The sequence below is a fragment of the Danio rerio genome, chromosome 6 (assembly GCF_049306965.1).
Source record: "Danio rerio strain Tuebingen ecotype United States chromosome 6, GRCz12tu, whole genome shotgun sequence".
Lineage (NCBI taxonomy): Eukaryota > Metazoa > Chordata > Actinopteri > Cypriniformes > Danionidae > Danio > Danio rerio.
Genome location: NC_133181.1, coordinates 42,028,300 through 42,050,000, shown reverse-complemented (window position 1 = coordinate 42,050,000; position 21,701 = coordinate 42,028,300). Strand labels below are relative to the sequence as shown.

The following is a 21,701-nucleotide window of genomic DNA, read 5'->3' as shown; positions in this document are numbered from 1 at the left end:
GTGATCTTGGAGCCCGTCGGGTAGTGCTCAAAGTTCGCCCCTGATCCACAGCCCACCTCCAGGATGCGCAGAGAGCCTTCGGGGGGCTGAAATCGCTCCAGGTTTCGAAATAGTTCCCGTTTCTTGTCATTCATCTTGTTATTGTACCAGTCCGTGGCTTTATATTGAATCATAGGAAATACGCGTTTGAAGAAAGACAAAAGTCCGACATGCTCCGCGATGTACAACGGGAGAATGAGGACTTTAAACGAAAGAGCGCACGCGTCCATAAAACGCGACATTTTTATGAAAAACTACCAAACCTAAACAATGTTATATTTGAAAGAAAAAGATAGGCGTGGCTTACTGCGGGAACGTCATGTTCAGTTTCAAGTAGGACAGTCCCGCTATCTGAACTTTGAATTCCAGTGCGCGTCTACTCGGTATTGCGCGGTAGATTAAAGATGCGTGTGCGCTGCCGTCTCATCATTTATTTCCAGTTTTATTCGCATTTGATTTATCAAACTAGCACTATAAAAGCGTGTCATATTTATCGATATTCATGATTTTTCATGTATGTGTTAAATCCGTCTGTTTTTGCTATAATTATGTGTAATTTGCGGCTTTTACCACTGCATTATCATCAAAGCACATCATTATTCCATAATACATTGCATAGTTTGTTTATAATTGATTTTTTTTTTCAAAAACAAATACAACAAAAAGGTACAGAACTTACTGGGGGGGTACCTTTTTAAAAGGTACACCTTTTGTTCCTTAACCGTTTAACTACCCCATCTTGAAAAAAAATGTTTAGATTGCATTTTTAACTCCGAATACCACTAGTTAACACACTCAATTCGTTTTCCTGAAAATATGAAAGAACAATTTATGTTAAAAAAATATTCAAAATAAAACACTTTCGTATACTAATTCACCTTTTTTTTTTAAGTATGACAAAATATTTTCGATTCTTGTTTAACATTTTTAATAGTTGTGCAACAGGATGGTTGTTTGATTATTTTTTTGTAAACTAACAATGCTGTGTGTGTAAGCCATTATTTAAAACAGCCATTTAAATGACATTCACAGTCATTGAATAAAACAGTAAAAACATGGTCAACCGTTTGGTAGAGGGGCAGTCAAAGGGTTAAAGGGCCTCATGTGTACCTTAAATGTACATATTAATTCATAAAAATACAAATAGTTATCTCATAATACTGTAAAGATACAAGCGTGTACAAAATTGTAATTTTAAGGTACTAATGTGCAAATTTAAGGTATAAAATTGTACCCTTTAAAAAAATACCACTCCATTGAGAGGTTCTGCACCTTTATTTCTGAGTATAGGTTACAGTTGATCATTACACAATAACCCAGTGTTTTTAATTTTTCTAATTAAATGAATATAGATTAATTTGTGCTTGGGCTCTTGTATATCTGAAATAATATGGTGAGTGTATCATGTGTGTATATTTAAACTTACTTTCTGATACATTAACCAAAAAAGTAAAAAAAGTATATCTATTAATAGGACATTTAATAATGTGGAAGCGTATCATCTGCATCAGGAACAACAGGTGCGTAAAACTGCCTGGGTCATAAAACTGCTTAGATCTTGCAGATGCCCCACATTAACATATATATATATATATATATATATATATATATATATATATATATATATATATATATATATATATATATATATATATATATATATATTAAATTAAGTTTTTATTTTATATTTTATGTGGATTTAAGACAACAAAATCCATATTTATATTGCCAGGATTGGGCAAAATATAGCCTATTGAAATTAATTTTAAAATAAAATACCTTAAGTTCAAGTGTATCAAAATAAACTACAAAATACAGCAGTCACAAACATGTCAAAATAAAATACAGCATTTTTAATACTACGAAATACTTTTAAAAAGGAGTATGACATATGACACCCCATTTTGAAAAAAAAATATTTTGATCCATTTCCAGTAAATATAGGCAATGTATTTGGGTGCAGTTGAACAAAACAGATTCATTAAACAGATATATTTATTAAAATAATATTTCCGTCACCAAATATATATAGAAATTCAAAGATAATACAATTAAATACAAAAAATTACAACCTACAACATTTCAACAAAAAATATCTTTTTTTTTTTGCTTCTCTTGATTTTTCCTTTTTAAATTCGTATTTAATATTTTTCTATAGCATATAAATTTGAGTGTTCTAGTTTTTGGAGCATTATCAAAAGTTATTTTGTTAGATAAGCTCCAGATTTGGCTTCAGTACTGACTAATCTAATGTATATGCACAAGTATAATATTGTGTAGCTTCCTACTAAAAATATGAATTTATAAGACTTTATAAGATTTGTGAGGGGTGTACTCGTATATGCTGAGCACTGTATGTTGTAATGAGTTCCCACAGCCACAAACAGCATAAAAATATCCGGTAATGATAAAATATTCTTTTCCAGGCATATAAAAAACTATTAATGCATTTTGTACTAAAAATACATTTGTCAAATTCAGTTGGAGCATCTAGAAATGACTTTTCATAAATAGAGCCTTTTTAATTGCATTTCTTAAATTTTATGTGAATAAAAATAAATTATTGAACCAAAATCAAACATAAAATAAGGAAATTCAGTGGCCAGGAAATCAAAATGTCAATCAAACTGTTAAAGGTGGACAATGCTTGTGGTGCTTTTAACTATTTTAGCTAGTACAGAAGAAGTTAAAATTAAGTTTATTTTTCTTAGTGATTCACCCTGACCACTAGATGGCAGTGTTGCTTTTTTAAACCATATTATCCCAATGCCTGTTTTATGATGAATGTCTTTCATTGGTTCACGTTTGTGTTTTTGTCGGCTTCAGTTATCATGCGTTTTGCAGACTCATGCAGCAAGATACAGTTTTATAAAATATACAATGCAATCTCTATTCATGGTAAACAAACTATATTCTATGGCATGTAACATTGCTCATAGAAAAACATTTAAAAGTGCATGGTGAAATGAATCAGGCTCACTAAACGAAAACACACTTAAGATTTTTTTTGTATGTTTGGCAGAATTCATATTACTATCGATTATTTGACGGCATAGCCAACGATGTGTGGTTTGATCATGAAAAACAGAGGAGCTTGAATGTGGCGAAGCTTCACATCTGAAAATCCTGCAGCGTCAATGTCCTTCCAAGTAGTACGGGTTGTTTCACAGCCATCGCCAAAAAAGTACCTGTCAAACATACCATTTATGGCGTTATATATGGTGATCATATGGTTTGTTATACTAGTATTCCATCATGTTTATTATATAGACACATGACCTTGGGTTAAATATGGAAGATCAAATATACTATGCGCTACATCCATGATTCAAAAAAAGTTGAGACCCTTTCTAAAGTGCAATGAAATAAATCATCTGTGATTTGTCACTTCTCTGTAACTCTTATTTATAGTACAAATAACAGTTTTCAAGAGCTTTAACTGACAAATGAAATGTATTTTTGATATGAATTGCTGCTATACCCTCCAAAAAGGTTAATAGTAGTTAAATTAACAGTTAAAAAAAGTGTAACCCCCTTTTCACTTTTATTTATCTTTAACTGAGTAATAACAATTGATTACATTTAATTACTATATGGTTAGGGTTAGAATGTGGTTTAGGTTTAGTTGCATGTAAATATGCATAATTACTTGTAATTACTATAGGAAGTACATAGAATCTATGACACAACCTATTACAATCAACATCAACACGGCTCAACAATAAGGACTGCTCGATGGCCCAGGGTCAGCATGAGAGACGCTCGGGACAGTAGACAGAATCGTTACTGGCCTGATCAGTGCTGCCTTGTCACTAAAGTTTCATTTTTCGAAACCTGGTAACAACCAGCACAGTGAAGAGACAGCAACATGGCGGCAACATCAAATTATGAGGCTAAAAGAAAACATTTGTTTCTAACGTCTTAGAAGCAGACATTTACATGGGTACAACATGACAACGAAAAAAATGAAGTGATGTTTTGCACTGTTTGCCGCCAGTTTTGCAAGTCAGCCACCTTGTTTTAAATAATTTAGAAGCGGCAATAAAATACCTGCACATTTTCCATACTGCTCTTTTTGTTTGCATGAGACTTTGAATTTAGCTCATTATAGATTTATTAACATTTTAAAAATAATAAAATTCTAGATTTATGGACATTATTTTTTGACACAATATTTAAAATATGTGGCTAAGGAATAGCTATTAACTTTTTTGTGTGTGGGGCAAGTGAAAATATTTACAGGCGAAGTAAAAATCTCAACAACTGGTCCGATCCGGCCAGTAGAAAAAAATCCTTAGCGTTGTTCCCTGATCAAGATGATGTCTTTAATAGGAAGTTAAATGTTATGAGTTGCATCATTTCTCATTCTGCATGAACTACAATTGCATGTTTTTGGGTTCGCGTGCTGGACTGACCCATTATGAATAGGAGAATCAGACAACGACCACAGAATGTTGTTTTTTGATTGTCAAATTTCATGGTAAAGCATGCTATTTCATGGTGGCGCAGCGGGTACCATGATCGCCTTACATCAAGAAGGTCGCTTGTTTGAGCCTCGGCTAGGTCATTTGCAATTACTGTGTGGAGTCTGCATGTTCTCCCTGTGTTCGTGTGGGTTTTCCCTGGGTGCTTCGCTTTACCCCACAGTCCAAACATATGCATTACAGGTGAATTGAACAAGCTAAATTGGCCATAGTGTATGTGTGTGAATGTGTGTACGAGTGTTTCCCAGTGTTGGGTTGCAACTGGAAGTCATCTGCTGCGTTAAACATATGCTGGATAAGTTGACGGTTAAATCCGCTGTGGCGACCCCTGATTAAGAAAGCGATTAAGCCGAAAAGAAAATGAACATGCTATTCATTTTTGAAGTTTGAGCAGCAATCTCAATTCACAGAATAAAATTATTTTTGGTTAATTAAAACTTTACAAATCATTTCTTTGTAATATTTTCAATTAAATGTAGGCCAAAGAGAATAAACAGATCAGATATTCTTGCCTTTATTGCACTGTACAAAATGACCCAACTCTGAATTGGTATTCAACTAAACCAGTCTAATCCTTTAACTACATTTTAAAAAGCTGTGATTTCAATTATGTCTCTCAATTAAAATCTATAATAGTGACTTTGTAAACAGTGTTTTGTATTACCAGAATGGCTGAAGAACATGTTGAAAAAAGTAAACCCAGGTTGAAGGGTCTGACACCACGTGCTCAAGAAAGAAAAACGCTCCTCCCTGAAAAACAAAACAATATTTATATTTCTCAACCCAATATTGTGCATTTGAATGTGTGCAGATCTATTTATTAAAAACACTTAGAAAAGACCACCTGTTTGCTGACATTTGCCCTAAAACAAACAGTGTGTTCTAATGGGATTATCAGAGCAAACGGTGAGTTGCGTAATGCTGTCACCTTTCCTCTCATATAGATTTGATTGTAATCATTACTCACTCTTTGTTGCAAATTGCTCTAGAGTAACGATAAGAGGAGCATTTATGAAATGTAATAACATGTATTTCACCTGTGCACAGGTTGTCATAAACTTACAGGCCTCAGGACCCTCTTTGCCTCCTGCAGAACTTTGTTGGTGTCTTTGACCGAGCACAGAACCAGAGTGCAAACCACAGCATCCACCGAGCTGTCCTCCACCGCCTGCAGATTCTCCCCCGACGCCACTATAAAGCTGTCGTACACCAGGTGCTCGTTCTTCTCCATACTTTTCTCCAGGTATTTCTTGAAATGCGGGTTGGGGTCTGTGCAGGTGATCTTGGAGCCCGTCGGGTAGTGCTCAAAGTTCGCCCCAGATCCGCAGCCCACTTCCAGAATGCGCAGAGAGCCTTTCGAGGGGTAAAATCGGTCCAGGTTTCGGAATAGTTCCCGTTTCTTGTCGTTCATTTTGTCATTGTACGAGAAGGAGATTTTATAGACAATGATAGGAAAGACGCGTTTGTAGAAAGACAAGAGTCCCGCCTGCTCCGCGATGTACATCGGGAGCACGACGAGTTTGCAGAAAAACGCGCACAAGTTCATAAACAGCGACATTTTTATATGACTATCAAATCTGAATCATGTTTGATAGACGAGAGAGGCGTCGTTTTGGACCTTGTGACAGTCAACCAATCAACATCTTCGACGCATGAATTGCATTACAGTCAAAGCAGTGCTCCAGTTCGTCGGCAGATGTCAGACTTGTATAAATAATTTCAGTGTTTACAGTGGGCTACTCATTTCCACTGTTTTAATTTTTTTCCTTCCTAAAAATGTAGGAATATTTTTATATATTGTTATAATTTAAACATGTGCTTAAAAATAAATGCACAAAAAATGCATTTAATTAATAAAATAATACCAAAACAACAAATGTACACTTTTTTTGTTGCACAAATTGAAAAACAAGCAGAAAATATAGTCAAATTACAAAACTGGAATAGTTTTAATCATCAAAACTAAGTGTTTTGTGAATGTTTGTTTTAATGTATAAAATACTTGAGATTCCCATTTACATTAACCTAAAATGTATATTATATACATATAAAGCATGTAAATCTGTATATTAATGTAAAAATGTAAGAATTACACATCAAATGTTTAAAAAAATCTAGCAAGACTTTGAATAAAAGCAGAAAACAAAGCAGAAATTACCATAAAACAACAACAACAAATATACACTTTTTTGCACAAATGAAAAAACAAGAAGGAAATATGGTCAAACCATAAAACTGGAATAATCTTGATCATCAAAACTAAGGGTTTTGTCAATGTTAATTTTAGTGTATAAAATACTTAGGATTCCCATTTAGATTAATTTAATTATAACTATTTAAAATGTGAAAATAACAACACATTTTTTAAAAGTCTTAGCCAATCTTTTAACAGAAGTAGACAATAAAGCAGAAATGACATTAAAAAACATAAACTTGAATTTATTTTGTAGAAACACAAGAAATGTTTACTGACAATTGGCTTAAAATTATTTTATATCCAGAAAATACACATAAAAAAACTAATTCAGTGCTAATAAATCACCCAGTGAAACTAAAATGGCATTGGCTAATAGCCTACCAAGCAAAAGCTTATTCTAAATGGAGAGGTCATCTCATTAGGTTTAATATGCTGAGTTCACATGGCCAGACGGACACTATGGTTTATCTTGGTAACCACATCAATTATCGGACCGTATAAGATCGTTGCCATATGAGCCATAGCAATAATACTTCAACAATTATCACAAACAAATAATACTGTGCACCTACAAACGTAACTATACATTTTATGTCTGATTACATCCTATTGTTCAAATGAATATGATTCATTGAATATGATATGAACTATTAAAATAATTGATTTATTGCATTTACTTTTATTATAACAGATTTATAACCATTCCTAATTTTTGTATAGCGCTTTGCTATCTTTCTATTCATCCTCCTGTCAGTTGCACTTATCCCTAATCAGGCCCTCCATAGTGACTGAGATTAGGATTGAGGATTTCTTACTTGAGATTAGGTTTACAGTAATATCTTAAACACTGTAAGCTCCTCTAAAACTTGCAATTGTATTAATCTTGGTTTGTTCTGCAGAAGGTGTGATCACGTGAAGATGCCTCTGTGTTCTGTCTGGCTTCTTTTTAAAGTGGCTTCAGTGAGCAAACACTGTCATGGCTGGTGGTGCATTGCACAGCAAGGCTTCGTCCACTTGAGGCTCATCAGCGAGGACTGGAAAAGATGCTCAAGTGGCCCAGAAGGGGGAGTTGATGTAGGCTGAAAGTCTAAAGCTGTTGTTTCCTTTCACCTCCTAACAGGATTAGAGGAAGATTAACTACTGCCCGCAACCTTTGACCACACAGTATCTGCTTCCATGACTGCACTCCCACAGGGCTTGAACCATATCCTTAAAAATGTAGGACGTTTTTACAACAGTGCCCTAGAAGTATTGTTTTTGGTTCTCTGAAGAACTTTATTTTTATTTATCTTTTATTCTCATGTGAAGGACAAATGTTTTATGCATATTAATGATTTCTCATTTAACCACACTAAGAGATTATTATTATTAATTATCAGGTTCTGTATATCTTTTGATAGATTTTTCTCATTTGTTTATGGCTATGATTTGCATTATGGGACTTTCTCAAGTTTTGATGTTGAAAATTCAACTCTCCAGTTTAACAATGTGACTTTTATTGACGTTTTAGGTGTTTGAAGCAATATAATGTATAATAAGTAATTTATATAGAAGTAAGGCTGTAAAATACAGAAAAACTGCTGACAGTTTTTTGTATCATTTCACATTAGGGCTGCACAATATATCGTTTCAACATCAATATCCCAATGTGTGCATTCGCAATAGTCACATCGCATAGATAGGCAATGTTGAGTTGGTCATATTTGAGCAAGTCTCAGTTCAGAAAATGAGATTTATGGAGTTCTTGCAGAGTTTAATCGTAATTAATTTTATAATTTGCATGTTTTTAAGGCTTGAGGTGTGTTCAGGCACAGGACATTTTACCAATTGGAAGATAAATAGGAAGTTTATTAAGGGGATATTAAAGAATAATCATATTAAATTATTTATACAATGAATGCATTGCAGTGTAATTTTTACATGTCTAAAACCACAAAACATGCACTGCTTATTTCACTTTATTCTTTGCTTTATTGAATTTTTCTATGATTGTTATTCATTTATCACGTCCATAGCCAGCTTATTGAGGGGTTGTAGTCTTTCAAAAGTGGAGCTTTTTGCAGTTATTCATCTCATTTTGTATTTAATTATGAGGTTTAAATTCTGCATTTTAGTGACATTTTAAGCACTAATCATTGCTGGATTAGCTTGTCACATGGTGATCATAACCACACCTTTTTGATGCAACAAAAATATTTTCCACATTTTTGTCAAAGTGCTTACCATACTATTTTACCACAAAGTGTTTATTTACAAATGTGCATTTAAACTGTAAAGTATTACAGTTTTATAAGTAATGTAATGAGATTATTAGACAAATTTTAAACAAAGATACATCAAAAAATGCTTATTTTTTAAAATATAAATTTATTATGATCCATCGTTTAAAACAAAAAACAATTAGGAATCTGTTTTAAACTTGTTTTATATCACCTAGACAAACAAAAAAAAGCTGGCCAGCTCATTTTCCCGGTCAGAATTTGTCCATTTGGATAATTAAAAATGTAATTTGTCTTAAAGCCGCCTTCTATTGCTTATTTTCACAATTTATGATGTCATACTGTGAAAAAGGTGATAAATGAGCTCATATAGCACCCAAATTCTGGACATTGTCAGTAAGGGGGGGTTGGTCTTTTGAACCACACAAACCCCCTCTGGCTACGGGCCTGTTTATTACATTTTATGCATGATTCACTCGTCCCAACAGAATAATATCAATCAATAAAGGTGAATACATTTGATAACACTTTATAGATGTATTCACATCAACTAGTTGCTTATTAGCATGCATGTTATTGAAATATTGGGTGCTTATTAATACTTAAAAACTATATTTTCCTGCATGATCTTATTCTACATCATACCCAATACCTAAAATACCTTAGTAATTATTGAGAAAGAGCAAATGAAAAACTTATTGAAGCAAAAGTCATAGTTAATGGTATGCTAATAACAAAAAGGAACCTCAAAATGAAGTGTGCCTAAATTCTTTCTAAATAGTGCCATTCAATCAATTCTTTAGATGCAGTGTATCACAAAATATCACTTTAAAAAAAAAAAACATTGCAATGTCACATTTTTCTAATTTTGTGTGTCCCTAATTCACATTATTAAAAATTATTAAATAAATTAAAAATTATTAAATAAATTTCATAATTCCTACATTTTTTATAGTGCATTAAAGCCAATTAAGAACCCTTCATTTCTAAGTCTAACTTAACAAATGCAAACAGTGCAGTTCTCCAAACATCAAAGATCCCATTGAAGCCTGGAATAGCTTTCTCAACTCATTGTAAACAAAACAAAGTTGACTCAACTTAAAATTTGAAGACTCAATTTTCAACCTAATTACTTCACTTGACTCGATTTAAGTTGACTAAACTAAAAATATCAATAATGTTTCAATAATTTCAATAATGTTAGTTTAGATTAATATATATTAACATAATATCTTTATGTCATAAAATCTTTGTCATGCATTTATGTAGTTAATATAATATAATATAATATAATATAATATAATATAATATAATATAATATAATATAATATAATATAATACAATACAATACAATACAATATAATATAAATAATATAATATAATAAACTGTTTTAGCTTTAAGTTAATACTTAATGAGTTAATAATAATAATAATAATAATAATAATAATAATAATAATAATAATGATGATGATGATGATGACAAACTGTAATTTGCATATGTGGTCATATGCTGCTTAATTAATGCAGAAACTAATATTTTAGGCTTTTTGTATGAAAACCTGGCAGATCATTAAAGACTTCTTTATTCAAACAAAATGTCTTTAATTAACCCTTTACAAATTTGAGACGATTTAACCATTTTTGAGACATAAATGAGAAGATTAGTTGAAATTTCTAAAGGAGGGGTAAGTATAATTAGACTCGCAACATTGGGATTGATACTGCCTTTTAGCGCTGTTTCGCTTACGTTGCAGCGTTTGCTCGGTCAGTACGGAAGTCGGAAGTAGGGTACTTGCAGACGCTCCCTAACAATTTGCTGAGAGTCATCAATTATGCAGGCTAGCCGTACGCACTGGGAAGGAAGATAGCGGCAACAATATGGCGACATCCGCAGTTTCTCCTGGGTCTTTTAAACATCCTTAGGCACGCGAGATCTACATGGATCGCTCTTAATGCGGAAAAAGTGAGTAGACTTTTTGTTGTCTACAGCGCAAGTATTGTGTTTTTTTTCAGGTGTTTATAGCCCGTTGTGAGCGTGTCTCATACCTGGACTCATCTGCCGCAGAGCGGTCTCTCGCGCTCAGCATCTTTTCTGCTCACAGATGTGGATGGGCTTACTGCAGGAAACGCTGGAAAACAAGCCAGCGCTACTAACAGCAACTGTACTGCTTAAACAGAGGGCATGCTAAAGAAAGAAAGTCTGGCTGAGGTAAAGCAGGGTGTTGGCCTGCGCTGGAAACATAACATTAGAGCGTGTGTCTGTGGCGAAATGTAGAACATACGCATAGCATGGGACAGGCAAGTCAGACCGCCGCAAACTTTATTGCATGGGGAAATCGTGCAGACAGACTGGCGCATTCAGCATTCAGGTGTCGTTTGTGACAGTATTTCGTAACGTAACATGTCAAAATCACTAATGTGGCAGTTTTTAGTCCCCCTGCGCCTGCATTCCCCCTCCCTTCGAGTCACTCTCGCCATACTTCTTTGGGCTGGACTCCCTCGAATTGGTGCGTTTCCGTTTTTGCGGTTAAGAACGGGGACTACCACCCTGTTTTTGTTTTTTTTCGCCCACCCAGTCCTCCCTCATAATGATGATGAGCCCGACCGTATGCGCGGATGCGGCTTAAATCACAGAGGACGGGCTGACTGCACGGGTGTGGTGCTGAAGCGGACAAAAGTCCCAAATGTTCTAGAAGTGCTTTAGATGTCGGTGCAGTTGAAAACTGCTGGGATAGAAACTGGAGACGTACAATAAAGCACAGCAGGCACGACTGTCTGAGACGTCATTGGCGTTGAGATTTAGATGTTTCACAGATTGATTCGCTGGCGCACGAGCTACCCTCAGCTCCACTGCAGTATTTCAGCCGGGGCCCACGCGTGTACCTACCGATGCCATAATAATTACCGCAAACAAACTTGGGGACACTGATCTGTGCATCCCGTAACATGCAGCGCCTTCAGATGCGCAAAGCTTGTCAGGGGGAGAAATTGCATAATACGCGTGAGGGGCGGTAGTATTGATCAAGCGATCGCAAAGTCTTTGGGAATCAGTTGCTTTGAAATGAGGAGAACCGCTTTTCTGAATGAGCCGATAAACAAACATATCGCAAAGGCAAAATAAGCCGTCAGACAAGGAGATATATGTGTGCTGAAATACAAAAGGGAGAGTTTTGAGTCAGATTTGAAGGCCTTTATTCTCCACACGGGATAGGCCGGCGAGGTTCGTCCTCGTGACAGCTGTGCTGCTCCCTCCCTCAGTGTACAGCCGAGCTTTCACTCTCCAAATCATTTGGTGAAAGCCGACAAATACGGAAAAGACGCTATAGTCGGGATGTTTCATCAGGGCTGGAGGGTCTGTTTTTTTCTTCATCCTAAATCTCCTCAACTAGAGGACACGCGTGAGTGAGTGAGTGAGTGAGTGAGTGGTGCTGAACGGACAGCGCCGCGGACACTCGTCATTCGACGGCGTCAGAAGGCTGTGGACTCCAGCTTCCTTTTGCTTAATAAGGAATACCTCCGCGATGCTAACGGAAAGTGCTATTTACCGGAGATGATGAGAGTTGGCTATGACTTTGCGTGAAGGCACGTAAGTTGTTGTCGAATGGCGTCGGCATTTAGTTTTAATGTGTAGCTGTGTAACGTGGAGGACGCAGCCGTGTTGGTTAAACAGCAAATATATTTTTCTATAACCAGTGCTGGCAAAACGCCGTAGTCTATAAGGAAGCAAATGCAGTAGTTTTGTTAAGGTCATTGCGTGTGTGTATGTATTGTCAGGGCCTGTCTATCTGATGTATCACCTTGAGCTGAGGCGTCTCTACAGTATCCCAGGAAGGAGACTTGGAGGTTGGACACAGAGCCGGCGTGTAACTTAAACCGAGCGTCATAGGGTTTACTCTGTATTTCGTTTGTCAAAACCAAATGATTACTGTGTTGGGTGTATTCATTTTCATACTGTTGTTAATGTTTTCTTAAGTAGGCTACAGTTTTAAAATACTTTTAATGTGAGTTATTTAATAATAAAAAAAATGTTCAGCGCATAAGTATTTATCAAACAGTAGTATTTATTCTATTGTTTCCCAGAAATGGGTTGTCTAATTATTGAACTGTAATACTCGATCAGACAACAATAATTGAAATTTACACTAGTGTAAAGTGAATAGCTACTTGATCTCTGAAGCAAGATGTTTAGAATAAGCTATTTCAATTATGTGCCGAATATTGATCAACTCAATAGATATTTCTTCGTTAGACACAATTTTTTCTTAATTTTTAATTTAATTATTTTGTGTAACAAATATCAAATAGATTTCTAATAAATATCTAATATTACTTACAATTAGATGCTTTAAAGCAGGGGTGCTCAATCCTGTTCCTGGAGATCTACCTTCCTGCAGATTTCAGTTGCTACCCATATCAAACACACCTGCCTGTAATTATCAAGTGGTGTTCAGGTCCTAATTAATTAGTTCAGGTGTGTTTGATATGGGTAGCACCTAAAATCTGCAGGAAGGTAGATCTCCAGGAACAGGATTGAGCACCCCTGCTTTAAAGTAACTTTAAATAAACGCTAGTTCACTAATGTTCGATGAGTGCATGTTATACTGATACTGATCATACTGATCCTGCATGTTTCAATTGTTAGTAGTTCATCATAAAAAGTCGTTAATTAAACTGACTCAGCTATTAATATACATACTCTCTGGAGGTAAATATTCGATTTCTGCCCCAAAACAAAGCCAAGAAATAAACATTTACTTAGCTTGTCATAATAGGAAAAAGTAATGTCTAATATAAACATAACCGCTATCAAATTTCATAATTGAACTTTAAAACAAGTAAAATACTGCTAGTTTAAAGAAATAAACATTACAAAGCCTTGCTAAAGGCCTGCTGTTTTTTCTTTTCTTTTTTTAATGGTGATAAAGTAGCCCATCATAAAGGCAATGCCACGTGACCGTGGGCACTTCACTATTGATTTGGCCTGTGCTGACTTAACTGAATCAGTTTTTGGCGTATAAATAATTAACAGACTGTGTCATTAAGGATATGAAGAACAAGGATTTTGCTTTGGACATCAGTTGAAACAATCCAGGGAAAAGGACAACAGTGGCATTGACAGTAAAGGCTAACGGTTATTAGAAATGAATGTGGAAGAATGTGATGTCTGTACTGTGGTTGGTTTCTGTGCTGTCATAAACTGTCAGCACATGATATAGCACTTAAGTTTGTTAAGATATGCGGATGTGTGGTGATGATGATGATGATGGTCTGCAGACCTACAGCTTCACTAATCAATTAAAGAGGGCACTATTGGTTATGTGCATTTATATGAAGAGTTGGTCATATGCTTTTCTAACTTTTGCGTTCTGATTCATTTAGTTCTGGAAAAGGAGACTTTGTGCATTGATCATAGTACTGTAAATGGACCACTGTTCCTTTACTCTCACAGGCTGAGAGCAGAAAGAGTATCTTTACCTTTCTTCATATACAGTATTTTGTAATCGTTATGCAGCTCTAGATTCTGGATCTCTGGATCCATTATTTTTCTCACAGCTGCAGTCACCAGGCATTCCAGTGAATCCACACCCTGAGTTTTTTTCCGCCATATGTACACTGTATGTGTGTTGTGTGGTTCAACGTGATAAGAGCCAATATATTCTATTTTTATTAAAGTCTTTTAAGCCACAAACCAAACCAATCAGTTATGAGGAGAATCATAACATTACAAAAAATGAATTGAATTTAAAAATGTCATGAAGTTCTGACAACTCTCTTGTTGGTGGAGTTTTCTGCACAGCATCAAGGTTAAAGTCTATGTGAAATCAAAAATAGCAATGTTTATTTTGCTAGCTCACATTGTTATTCTTTTTTTAATAATTCATATTTTTAGGGGTTTTCACCTTTAATTGAGACAGGACAGTGGAGCTTTTACAGACAGGAGTGGATTGGGAGCAGAGAGAGGGGACGGTTTGGCAAAGGACCTCGAGCCGGGAATCGAACTTGGGTCACCATGATCACCATAATGCCATATGTCAGCACAACCGCTAGGCTATTGGTGCCAACCACATTGTTATTCTTAAGATGACTACCCAGCAAGCAGTTTTGTTTTTTAAAAGATATCTAATAGACGTCTAAACATAGTCATCTTGGCTAAAACAAGGCTAAATTTGGGCTGTCAGTGAAAATCTAATAGGCGTCTAAGAATAGGCCAAAACTAGACTAGTCATCAAATTAACAGAAATGAATAACTACACATATAAAGTCTGTCTAATCTGTCTATTGACGACTAGTCTAGTTTTGGGATATTCTTAGATGTCTATTACTTTCACAGACAGCCCAAGTTTTGTCTTGTTTTAGCCAAGACGCCTATGTTTGGATGTCTTTTAGACATCTATTAAGTTGGTGGCGATAACCTAGTGGTTAAGTGTGCCAATACTGTAGTACTATGGTGCTCAGGCCGACCCAAGTTCGATTCCTGGCTTGAGGTCCTTTCCCAACCCTTCCCCTCTCTCATCTCCCAATGCTTTCCTGTCTGTATCCTCCACTGTCCTATTCCAATTAAAGGTAAAACCCCCCTAAAACAATTATTAAGGTAAATCATTAATGCGTTCAAGTTAGTCTACTTAAAATAAAGTTATGGTTATCTTTGATGAAAGTCTGACCATTTGCTTACCCGTTTGGAGTGGTGGTCCTTCAGATGACGTCAACCTGAGGGCTTCCATAGCAACAGCATATTAATACCCACTTCTTTTTAAGAAAAAAAATGTTTAGGGATTTTAACTTTAACTTTAATTTTAACTTATTATGAAATAGGACAGTGGAGATTTCGGACAGTACTTCAGCATACTGCAATAAAACTCTTGGCAACGTTCGGATCAAGCAGCCTTTAATTCTACACAGTTTCTTTAGTAAACATAAACCAATGTTTTTGGATCTTTTAAATAGGTAAGACATTGTTGTACTGTAACATTAGTGTGGCTAAGGTGCTGTGTATGCTCATCTGTTTTTATTTAAAACGTTTTGTTATGCACTGTAAAAAATTCTGGGTTCCACATAAATCTTTTGTGTTGGGGCAACATGAAAGAATTAAGTTAACGTAGTAGTATTTTACTAATTTAAGTGGATTGAACATAAAACAATCAAGTTGTCCCAACAAAACCCTTAGGAATTGTGTTGTTTGAGCTTTGTTAAAATAAGGATTTTAAACAAACAACAAACCTAATTTTTTTTTGAGTGTGGTTACACCTGGCATTCACAGTACTCCGACATCCTCGACCTGGGAAATCAGTGTTTTGAAAATCCTAAAGATCCTTTTATAGTTGGAAAATGTTGTTGTTTTGTCTAAGTGTTGACAGAAAATGGAGGTGTGGCTGCCCACAATCGCTCTCTGACTGGTCTTGTTGACTTATGTGTATAGTTCCCTGAATGGTCAAGCCCCTCTTATATGACCATTACACGACTGGTAAACTCCAAGTATAGATGCCTAGGAATTATGTGCTTGCCCAGTAAGAGTGAATGATCATGTATTATGCGTTTTAGATTGTATAATGTGGACTTGAATTGTTTTTTCTGAAATGCAGTAGAATTGTTTTTCACGCTGTTTTAAAACGAAAATGCACTAGTGTAAACAGCACCCAAACTTCGCCTTAGAAGAAGATCAACACCTGCTTCTTCATCACTGTCTGTTTAGCCCCGCCCAAAGGTTTGTGCTTTAGTAGGTAAATAATGAGAGGCGAGTGCAGGTCTATGCAGAAACCAAACAATAAAGATGCTCTGAAGACAACAAGATGCCGTGGAGGGCCAAGAAGTGGAAAAACACAGTATCTGCATTGCCAAAATTAGGAGAGAGTGGGTGAACTTTGTTTTTAATGAAGTTCCCGAGCTAGTCAGTATACACTTGGTTATTTGTTCACTTCATTTATTTCACAAGGTACAATTAAACAGAAATTTCAGATAGACTGAAAGTGGAAGATTCTGTGCCAGCCATATCGGATCTATCAGTAATGTCGCATCACAAAATTGTGAGTAACTTTATGTTAGGTTCATATAGCTTTGCAATTACCTTTTATTATAGATGGTTCGATAAGTATGGTTAATCACAACAGCATTCATCATGTCAACAGATTTTACACCATTATTACATTTTACATATATTTTACATTTTAATTACTCTGTGGCAAAGTTTTAAAAAATCTCAAGAAACAATATATTCACTGACATCCTAGGCTGTCAAACATCTGTTTACTTATTATAATTTAAAAGACTTGCAACATTTTTGCTGGAGCTTTTTGGCATTTGTCAGGTGAAATATTGATCTTGATAATGTTAAGGTGTATAAAGGAGCCATGCAGTACACTAATGTCAATGTCTTATTCAAGTGTATATAATTATTAATAAATTTACTTCTTCTTCACCAAATGCTTTGAATCTGAAGTTATTTATAACCATATAAACATTATTTAGATATATAGATATTATTTGGAAGAATTAAAATCTGGAAATTTATATAGTCTGTAGTCTCAGATATACTTTATTATAAAACTTAAGTGTAAGTATAATAATGAGTATAATAATAATAATAATAATAATAAGTAGATAAGAAGTACAATTTTGATCTCATCTGTTAACATTATGCAGATGTATTTCAGAGCTCATGCAATTATTTGCATATTGCTATGATCAGATGCTTTCTTATCTGCTGTTTTCACACTGCTGCCATTTGTGCTGAGTCTTTATTTTGTGATAGAGAGGAAAGAGTAGCACATATTCGTTGGAACACGCTCTAACCAACATAATTAGCGTCTTGATGTTTATTATTCTTTTTACTTAAGGAAAGACTAAAACTAACTTAAAAATATCAGGACACTGAATCCCATTCAGTCTTTATGCTAAGTGTTCACATATGCAAGGTCAAGCAATAATTTGCTGGCTGCAGTTCAATTAATGTCCACCAGTGTCTCTGATACCAAGAGTTTCTAGATGTAGGACCTCGTGTGATTTCACGAGAAATCCTAATTATTTTACGTTTTGACAGTTTAGTAGCTAATTCACAAACATGCGATTGTAAACTAATCATCTGCTGTGGTGTTCTTGCAACCCTAAATGTTGCAAAATACTATTTAAAAAAAGAATGTGCAATCTTTTCTTTATAGTATATTTGTGTTAAGTTATAGATTGGATTCTTCTTAGGTTTCTTCGTCTTTTCCTTGGTGCCACTGTCCCTCAAAATGTCTGTGCCAGGCCTTGAATGCAAGTCAGCCTTGCAATACAAAATGCATGTAAAGGGACATTCTGGAAAAGGAATAGCCCAGTTTTGCAGAGCCTAAGGGACTAGGCTGGAGATGACTCTGCGACACACACCTTGAACAAAGTAATACCAGTGTGTTTCTTGCATCTTTGTGGTCGATCTCTTTACAGACAAACTTCATGGGAAGAAGTGAATTTGATGAATGAAATTAGAACTAATACTGAATGTTTAGTGGGCAAAGCGTCATGAATGCAAGTGTGACCAATTCTGTTTGATTGGAGTAAGGAGATGGATTTTGCATTGTTGTTTTTGTTGCAGCAGCTGTGTTTATGAAAAAAAATAATCACTTTGGGATTTCAGTGGCTGATTTCTTGGATGTAGCTTGAACCGATTTGGCATAATAGAATGATTTCTGAAGGATAATGTCACAATGGCTATTTTTACATGGAAAAACTGAAATGACAAAAATTGAGGATGTTTTGTGCGGCAAAGATGTGAAACATTTCTCAAAAAAAAAAAAAAAAACGAAAGTAAAACTAATGTGAGTGTGTTCTTTTACACAAGCATACTCAAAATTCACACACATGTAGTATTTAAGTACTTTAGTTTGTATTGATGAGTGGGAAAATGACTTGGAAAAGTTCCTGTATTGCTTCAGAAGTGTGACATGATGATTAATGTTGTGTTTGAATTTAAGACTGCAGTCTAAACGCCCTGAATGTGCTGTATGTGGGCTAAAGTACACATCTGCATTATGAAATAAACTCTTATATGATCTGAGAAAAAGTTGTTTCTAATGTTTAATGATAATGTGTAATGAATACATTCAAGAATCTGTGTAATACCTGATAAAATGTGGAGATTTTTAACTAAGCACTGTAAACTAAAATCTTGCTGATTTCAATTTTTTTCATTGAATCAGATGAACTTTTCTAGTCATCTCAACATACATCAGTCAAACTGACGACAAATATTAAGTTACTGTTATATTTGAAAAAGAAATGTGTTAAAACTGATTAACTTTCTAAAAGTAACATAAAACATTTGTTGTTATATTATGATTTTGTACAGTGAATGTGACATTACAGAATAAATCCATAAGGGTAGAGCTGGACAATGTAAAACTAAAAAAATATCAAAAAACATTGTTTCTTTAATCAGTTTGCATCAGTAGTTATAAAAAACATTTGTATTACTTAAGCAATGTCCAGTAGAAAAGTTTACATTTAACCACTCAGTTTAACTTACAGTACTTTAAAAACCTTAAAACAAAAAACAAAACAAATGATGTTAGATTTAACATTCAAAAACACCAACATAGAAGTTTTGCAAAATGTAAGACGGGGCAGCTCCACCATGCTCAGACACAGTATTTTATTTTTTTGGAATTGCAGTTTGCTATTGCATTGAAATAATTTGCTTGTGTTTCCATACTTTGAGGAGACGATATTAAAAAAAAAAAGATGTTTAAATGATGGAAGAACAATTAACTTTGTTATTTATCCCAAAAGACAAATATATAATTCCACCAAATCACCATAATTACTTCTTTATTAAATTGTATTCTTCTTATTATTGCTATACAGTAGAAGTACATTATATTAAACATTAGCAAAGTATTATTTAATAGTAATATCCAATAGTTAGACAAAAATAAATAAAATACAACAATAAAGTATTTATTTTAGTAGGTGGTTGTGAAGACAGTTGTTTCTGTGCATATATTACATAACAAGTTTTATCTCTCATAAAATGGTCAGATACTCACACTATGGATTAATGATTGTGATTTTAAATAGTAAAAAAAACATTGAAAGTACTGCAGTAAAGGTCTGTTCCTGGTTAACAGTAAGTTCCTTTTATATATACAGGGAATTGAATCGACTTTCCCAAAATTCTCTTTATGACTCTTTATGTTTTTTGTTGACATTACTAAAGTTCTTGTTCTCATCACTTATGTACATTAAAGCTTTATGTATACATCTAATGTTGGTGAATAATGTCTATTGTATTGTTTTATAGATATTTACATTAGATGTCGTCTACGCAGTTGTTGTCTATTGGAAAGAAATGCGTCAATAGAGCTGACATTTTAGTACAGGGTAGCGCTGCTTTGAAATGAATGTGGGACCAAGGTGTAGTGGAGGACTGGCCATCCAGAGCCCAAGATGTATATATTTTTACATATATCTACAATCGGGAGTTTTCCCAGTGGTCAGTATGAATAACAAAAATTATAATTTTACATCACTTTTACATCTAGTGTATTTATCTGAGGCATCACTTTAGTGGGAGTTCAGCTCCAACTCTGATCAAACACACCTGAACCAATTAATTAGGACCCGAAGCAGCACTTGATAATTACAGACAGGTGTGTTTGACCAGGGTTGTGACTGAAATCAGCAGGAAGGGCAGCTCTCAGAAACCGAGTTGGTGACCTTTGCTTTGTTGTGTGTTACCATGATGGTGTTTAGCAGTTGTGAATGACACCGAGTGTCTTCTATATATTAGTATGCGTCTCTGCTTGTGGGTGAGCTGTTTTTGATTAACACTGGTTTGTCATGTGACTTTCTTATCACCACATACGCTCAATAAATTAAGTTTGCTGTTTGTTCAAACTACTTATTTAAAAAAAAAAAGCTGTAACAGCACAATTCTTGAGTTGTTTGGGTCAACTAAATCTTTTTCTGTTTAGTCTACCTACATTTGTAAAAACTAATAAGTTAACTTAATTTCTTCATGTTGACCCAACATAAATCGATTGTGTGGAACCCAGCATGTTTTACAGTGTACCTGTGTTGTTTTTGTCTGTGTGTAGATGTTAGTGCTTCATATCATTGGTGTATTAATAGTGTATAAATTAATGAAAAACAATAGTTTACCGTAAACATAGAATTAGTTTTTTTTTTCTATCACATTGTAACAGTAAATATCTGGCAACCACAACTGCCTTTTTTTAATCAAAGATTTTCTGATTTGTTTTTACAGTGCATTTAATATCTCCTTTGCGCCTGCAGATATGCCACTCATTTATGCAGATGTTGATGTGTTCTGATACTTTCTAGGCAATGGTCAGAGCAACTCGTTATTGGCTGATTGCACACACTCATGTTAATGCATTTGATAGCGGTTTATAATCCAGTGACGTCTGTTTTCATCTTAATGCCTTTAAGTCAAACTAATAAGCAGTATATGGAATATCATAATTCATATAACCGTTAAGGTTTGCCATTAATAAATACTGCTATCATTTTATCAACTTGGCCTGCAGAAGAGGCATACTGAATATGTCCGAACTGATTGAATACTTAATATGATGTTGTTTGGAAGTGGCTTGATGACATCATGGACTGGAATATTGGTTAGATAATCCAGGTCATAAGAGAGGGCTGAAAAGGGCAGTAATGCAGTTATGACCTTCCCCTCTAATGTACAACCTCTCTCCTTCTCTCTGTCTCATGCGCACACACAGCCGCGCGCACACACACAAACACACTCACACATACAGGTCCAG

The 21,701-nt window shown here is 34.8% G+C and overlaps 3 protein-coding genes and 1 long non-coding RNA gene across 12 annotated transcripts in view; 2 read left to right on the top strand and 2 right to left on the bottom strand.

Annotated features, from left to right (window-relative positions):
• The window catches only part of tmt1a.2 (thiol methyltransferase 1A, tandem duplicate 2), a 5,271-nt gene extending 3,795 nt beyond the window's left edge, over nucleotides 1–1,476 (bottom strand). The window contains exon 1 of the mRNA XM_021477214.3: nucleotides 1–1,476. This exon is cut by the window's left edge and continues 214 nt beyond it. Coding sequence (XP_021332889.1) covers nucleotides 1–281 — 281 coding nt within the window. The 5' untranslated portion in view covers nucleotides 282–1,476.
• LOC103911260 (uncharacterized) overlaps nucleotides 1–8,654 on the top strand; it is a 15,810-nt gene extending 7,156 nt beyond the window's left edge. Inside the window, 2 exon segments of the long non-coding RNA NR_170237.1 lie at nucleotides 5,571–5,736; nucleotides 7,620–8,654. This is a non-coding gene — a long non-coding RNA (uncharacterized lncRNA).
• On the bottom strand, nucleotides 2,017–6,127 carry tmt1a.1 (thiol methyltransferase 1A, tandem duplicate 1). The gene is given in 3 exon segments (NM_001080039.1): nucleotides 2,017–3,227; nucleotides 5,188–5,273; nucleotides 5,587–6,127. Coding segments are annotated over 3 exon segments (729 nt in total). The 5' UTR covers nucleotides 6,082–6,127; the 3' UTR covers nucleotides 2,017–3,079.
• Nucleotides 8,655–10,794: 2,140 nt separating the features above from the next.
• The window catches only part of scn8ab (sodium channel, voltage gated, type VIII, alpha subunit b), a 101,046-nt gene continuing 90,139 nt past the window's right edge, over nucleotides 10,795–21,701 (top strand). For 8 of the 9 annotated variants that reach the window (XR_012407459.1, XR_012407458.1, XM_068221810.1 and 5 more), the window contains exon 1: nucleotides 10,795–10,903. The gene's annotated coding sequence lies outside the window, so the exon portion shown is untranslated. Of the gene's footprint in view, nucleotides 10,904–12,388; nucleotides 12,527–21,701 lie in introns of those variants that run through there. The other variant, XM_068221808.2, reaches the window with a different exon arrangement.